The sequence below is a fragment of the Oryx dammah genome, unplaced genomic scaffold (assembly GCF_014754425.2).
Source record: "Oryx dammah isolate SB20612 unplaced genomic scaffold, SCBI_Odam_1.1 HiC_scaffold_1, whole genome shotgun sequence".
Classification (NCBI taxonomy): Eukaryota; Metazoa; Chordata; class Mammalia; order Artiodactyla; family Bovidae; genus Oryx; species Oryx dammah.
This window is the reverse complement of record NW_024070185.1, coordinates 83169919-83175918: the sequence shown is the minus strand read 5'-3', so window position 1 is coordinate 83175918 and position 6000 is coordinate 83169919. Positions and strand designations below refer to the sequence as shown.

Here is a 6000-nt window from a genome sequence, read left to right as displayed (position 1 = left end):
TGAATGAGATTGTTTCTCATCTGTCTGATCTTTTGTTGGTGGTGTATAGAAATGCAAGAGACTTTTGCATAAATTTTTCAGTTTTATTGAGTTTCTCATATATTGTCTTTCGGTTACGTTGATATTCTCTATTGTTCTTCCTGTTTTGTATTTTACTGATTTTTATTACTCCACTTCTTATGTTTACTTTGGACTTAATTTCTTCCTCTGCTTATTTCTTAAGGTAGAAGACGAAGTCATTAATTTGATCTCTTTTAATATAGGCTTAGTGCTATCAATTTCCTAAGTATTGTTTTAGCGAAATACCATCAATTTTGATGTTTTCATTTTTATTGTTTAACTTGTTTTCTAATTTCTCATTTGATCTCCTTTTAATCCTTAGGTTATTTAGAAGTATGTTAGCTCATTTCCAAACATCTCTGGATATTTTCCAGAGATCTGTTCCTAATTTCTAATTTAATTCCATTGTGGTCAGAGAATGTCATTTATATGACTTGAATCCTTTAGAATTTAGAATTGTCACTCATTTTTATGACCCTGAATCTGGCTTGTCTTGGTATACAGATCACATACACATAAAAAGAATGTGTGCTCTGTGGCAGGTGGAATTTTAGAAATGTTCATCAAGACAGCTGATTGAGAGTGTTGTTCAAGTTTTATATATTCTCAGTGATTGCTGTAGTCAGAAACAGGAGGGACCTCCAGCCAAATTTTGGTTTGGATATTGACACACACACGCATACACACGTGCACAAACACACACACATCAAAAGAAGATAAACAGGCTCGTTACTCACATTACGAGGTGTTAAGATCCAAAACAGATTGAGTGATCAGGCACAGAAGACAGGCAGGGAAGGGAGACTGGCTTGGGGTTTTTATGGTTATTAGGGAATAGAGTCTGGATAAGGCTTCCACTTATAGCGTGAATTTCCCGTGATGCCAGAATTTCCCGTGATGCCAAGGGATGGGGCACTAGGGTTTAGCTTATCAGCATGCCCAGATATGGAGTGGAGGGGGGAGGTGAGGCTTAAAAGCTGTTAGCACTCAGACCTCAAAAATGGAGTCACCTCTATTACAATGGCTTTCTGTCTACTTGTTGGGTCATTTATTGAAATAGCTGACTGTGGCTGTGAATTTGTCTATTGCTCTCTTTGCAGTTTTATCGGTTTTCCAGGGTTTTATCTGGGACCAGGGTTTTCCTGGAGGCTCTGGAGAGCCACTGAGCACTTCTAAGCAGTGGCTGAAGCTGTGCATGCAGATCCCCAGGACAGCAATATGCAGGATCCGCCCCTGGGATAGTGGCTTGACCATCAACATCACCTGCCTGTTCCTCTGCCTGTGCTGATGAATACAGCAATTGAGCTGCTTCCAGAGGGCCATCCCCATTTTCAGGGAGGACCTGCTGCTCCTGCAGTTGGGGTGACGTTGACTCTGCTACATGGGGCTCCTAGGAGGTACAGTAGCCACTGGCTTCTGCTCCCAAGATGTGCTTGTGGGAAGTGCTCAATGATGCTGTACTGTGAACAGGTATTCAGTCTGTTCCAACCCAGCCTCTCCCCTTTGCCCAACCAGAAACATACCCCCTAATAAAGGAATCTGACAGCTGCCTACTCAAATTCTGGAGGAAGCTTGTGCCCTCATAGGTGTTCACATCCAAGGGCTACTGGATGTGAACCTGAGAGCCTGTGCTGGGTTTCCACATTTCAGCCATCTGCCCTTGCAATTTTTACCATTCGCTCATGGCACCCCATTCCAGCACTCTTGCCTGGAAAATCCCATGGATGGAGGAGCCTCGTGGGCCGCAGTCCATGGGGTCGCTAAGAGTCGGACACGACTGAGCAACTTCACTTTCACACATTGGAGAAGGAAATGGCAACCCACTCCAGTGTTCTTGCCTGGAGAATCCCAGGGACGGGGGAGCCTGGTGGGCTGCCATCTATGGGGTCGCACAGAGTCGGACGTGACTGAAGCGACTTAGCAGCAGCAGCATGTGCTACTTTTACCTTTGAGTACAATTATCTTAAGACCAATCTTTACCATTAGCTCATACTTGCTTAAAAGGAATGATTTAAATAAATTTGCCGTCTGAAAAAGTAAACTGCATTATTGCCATGGATAGAAAACCTAAGTAACACAAGCCACAAACGGACAGTGAAAAAATGAACACAATGAAAATACACAATGTTGTCACACGTGGTAAAACATTTGCCTACTCTGCTTCATCACAGAGCACACACCAGCACATGTCCACTTGGCCTGGGCAGCAACACCAAGAGCTGACAAGGGATGAAGTGGGCAGCCCCTATGTATGTCCAAAAACTTCACCTGCACACCCTCTGGGAGGCTGTGGGGAGGCAGGAAGCCTGTGGTGCTCTGCTTTTGTCAGCCAGTTGGACAGGTATTGAGTCTAAGGGGCTGGCAATTTGTGTGACAACCATACGTGACACTTGGGGACACCTTGGCAACTACAGTGTCATACAAAGCATCTGTGGGCTCCAGTGATGACATAGCCCAGGTGCTGCTGCTCCAACTCCACATTCTTCACTGGAGGAAACACTAAATTGCACTCAGAGATTACTGAAAACCAAGATACAATTTTCTCATCCCAATGAATGGGACCCCCTGAATTCTACACCAAATTCCAGGTCCCAGTGTGATCCCCCTTTCCAGCTGGCCAGGCTGCAACTTTACTACTGCATGCTACACTGTGAAGCCCCTAGCCAGTTCCCTGGCTTTCACACTGTGCTTCGGACACCCTCCTATGGTGGCAGTGCAGCCCTACAAGGGCCACTGGGCTGATCCTACCCCCTACTGAAGTCAGGGGCTTCAGACCTGGGCCTGGCCCCTCCCAGTGGTGCATGTGAAATCTGAACGAAGGGTCATTTCAAGCCACTGTGGATGCCTGTCCTGTGCCTGGGGGGTGTATGATCATGAGTCTTCAAGTGACAGAGTAAGGAAGCCTGAGGAGCAGCATAATGAATGGAGCTGTGTGCACAAAGGCCCAAGCCTGGATGGGCCAAGGAGCCATTAACAGAGATGGGCACCACTGTTCAGCCTCCAGGGCTCTGCATAGAATGGGGCTGTCCTGGGTGTGAAGGAGAATGCCTGAAAATGGGGGCCAGGATGCCTGCGATCCACAACCTCAACTGCTTCTCTGAGAGGTGGGTCTTTATCACGCCTGACCCATCCTAGCTGCTGTCTGGACACAAGGACCTTGAGCTATCCTGGGCACTATTAAGCACCATAGAAAGTGTCATCCCTATATACAAGAACCCCTTAGCTAAGGGTACTTACCCCTAGACCCGTCCAGCTGTGCGATCCCAGGAGTTTCTCCAACACCCTCATTCACTTACCACCATCGCAGGTTACCTGCCTGTCTGGGGACCACCAGAAAGGAGAATTTGAAAAACCAAAGTCCTGTTTCCCCCAAAATATTTTTTTATTCTTGCTTACATTTGTGTTTCCAATTGTGAATAAAAAATGCTTAGAAAGTGATTACAAAACATCGTGAACCGGACACGAGGCGTGGGCTCGCCTTCTCTGCGTGAGATGACACAGGGCCTGCCGTCTGGGTCTGGGTCGGCCTGCCTGGGCTCAGTCGGGCTTCTCACTTTCAGAATCTAGAAAACAAAACCGCCACAGCTCATTATAGGCCTGCCGTGACCACGTGAGGCCCTGGAAGCTGGAATGGTGACACCAGAGCGGTCACACTCTTTGGAGGGCCGGGCCGCCTGACCACGACCCAGGCACTATACAGATAAGACTCCTGGCTGCCTCTGCCATCTGGCCACCTTCCACACTGAGCAACTGCCTGAACCAGGCAGGGCCTCCCAGGGTCCGCACAACTGTTGCTCTGGAGAGTGAGGGACCTCTGGCTCCCTGGGCACAGCAAGCAGAGCAGCATCCCAAGCCGCCCAGGCCTCTGCTCAGAGCCAGTGCTGAGGTGGAGCACTGTGGGTGGCCGAAGCCCAGCGCCTGACTGCACCTTGGTGGAAACACAGGACAAACAGAACCGGGCAGCGACCCCAGCTGGGTGGAGTGGGAGGAACCGCAACTCCCAGCTTGAGTGCTTGCAGCAGGCATGCAGGGGCACTGCCAGCTGAGCAAAAGGCCATCAGGGCCGGTGAGCCAGGAAAACGTGCTGACCCCTGCAGGGGGCCTCCTCCAACTTGCACCCTGCTGGACAGCAGAGCCCCTCAGGTGACCGGAGGGCAGGTGGCCCAGCCCCCCACCCAGCTCTGTCCAGAGTGAGTCACACAAACCTGGCTTTCTGTTGGACAACATGGACAGGGGTCAGAGACACCTTTTAGTTGGCCATGAGACTCATACCCTCCACAGGCAGAGGCTACCGTACATCCAAATACAGTTCAGATTCAGAGTCTGAAAGCTGAGTGAACAGGCCAACCTAGGCCCGGAGCCGCAGAGCTGGCCTACGTGCCCTGCCCCACACCCCACTCTCATCCTCCGAGTCAGGTCAGCTCAGCATCAGTCACACCAGATCCTGTCAGGAAGACAGCACCTGCCACTCAGCGCCCTGGCCTCTCCTGGCCGCCCCGGCCTCCTGGGTGAGGTGCTGACAGCAGGCGTGTTGCTGAGAGTGAAGCTGTGCCAGGACAGAGCAGTGCTGCCTGCCAGGGCTGCCCACCCAACGCTCCCTATGAGACTGGCTGGTTCAGCTTCTCTGTGGCCAGAAGTTAAGAAAAAGATGTGGCTCCACACTGTTTTCAAGCAAAAATGTTTATTTTTCTCCTTCAAATATACAATCTCTTGGAGAGTCTGTGCCACTGACCATTCCTGTTACAGGCCAGGACTCCAAACCGCGTGTCTGGTACAGCAGGGGGAGTGGGAAGAGGGCAGTTTCCACCCCCCTCAGGACACAGGCGCACATGATTCTCAATCCAAGGACCCAGGGGCACATTACAGAGAACAGAAATCTCTTACTATAGCTTCATGCCCTGGCAGAAGATTCTGCATAATCACCTAGAAAATTCAATTCTAACTGAATTGATGGAATAATACATTTAAACCAAAAGAATTCAGCCAGTCCTCGTAAAGTCCCAAAGTACAGCAGAACTATAGAATTCACAGCTGGGCAGCCCAACCAGCCGCCTCCCAGTGGGAAGTGGGAAACATCTTGGCCAGTGGGGAGTGGGGCCTTCAGCTCCCACCCTGGGCTGTTGGGTGCCTGTCTGAGATGAGTAGCACTGAAATTTCCAGGAGAGGAACACTCCTACCCCCCAGCACGATGGCTTGGTGCCTGCAGAACAGTCTGGAGGCCAGAGGTGGGCAGAGTAGCCTGTGAAAACATGGGAAAGCTAGGCCCAGGTGACCACAGGCCTCTGTGCAAACAACAGAAAAGGAAGGCAGGCTGGGAGGGGAGGTTGGTGGGCCCCTTGAGCAGAAGGGGCCACACTCTCTCTGCAGAGCAGGTGGCCTGCCTGTGCTTCTGCACCTCCAGACACACAACTTTACCTCCCCCACACTCGTAGCAGCCCTGCAGGCTCTGGGTCATGTCTGCTTACCCAGCACTTTACAGCAGGTTCCACATAGCCAAACACACATGCTAACATTCCTGACTAAGAGATCAACTGCCATTAGCAATGCACTGCCCCAATAACCATGCACCCCTGGGCAGTCTGCTGGCAGTGCCCACGGCACTGCAGTTGAGGGAATTTGTCCATCTGTTTGCTATCTGTGACCATACAGCTGGAGAGATCTCATTTTATGAGTACAAAGCAGAGTTACTCTAGCATTTGCAACTCTTCAATATTCAAGGTCACTAGTTCAATTTTTTTAAAGCAAGTACAACAGAAAAGATCAGACTTTAGCTTCAGATTTGTAAACCATTCATATCTCTGCAACTTAAAATGGGAAATAGAGATATCAATGCACAAACCAACTATAAACGAAATACACCTTTTCTGATACATGGTTTTTTAAAACACCTCTTTCCATCAGGGAATGGAAAAGCTGGAATTCAAGGCACTGTACTTCTGC

General features: G+C 49.6%; 1 protein-coding gene across 5 annotated transcripts in view; it reads right to left on the bottom strand.

Moving 5' to 3' along the window:
- Positions 1-3418: 3418 nt before the first annotated feature.
- WNK2 (WNK lysine deficient protein kinase 2) overlaps positions 3419-6000 on the bottom strand; it is a 146789-nt gene continuing 144207 nt past the window's right edge. For all 5 annotated transcript variants that reach the window (XM_040245526.1, XM_040245536.1, XM_040245544.1 and 2 more), the window contains one exon: positions 3419-3623. In XM_040245526.1, coding sequence (XP_040101460.1) covers positions 3598-3623 — 26 coding nt within the window. In that variant the 3' untranslated portion in view covers positions 3419-3597. The remainder of the gene's footprint in view (positions 3624-6000) is intronic.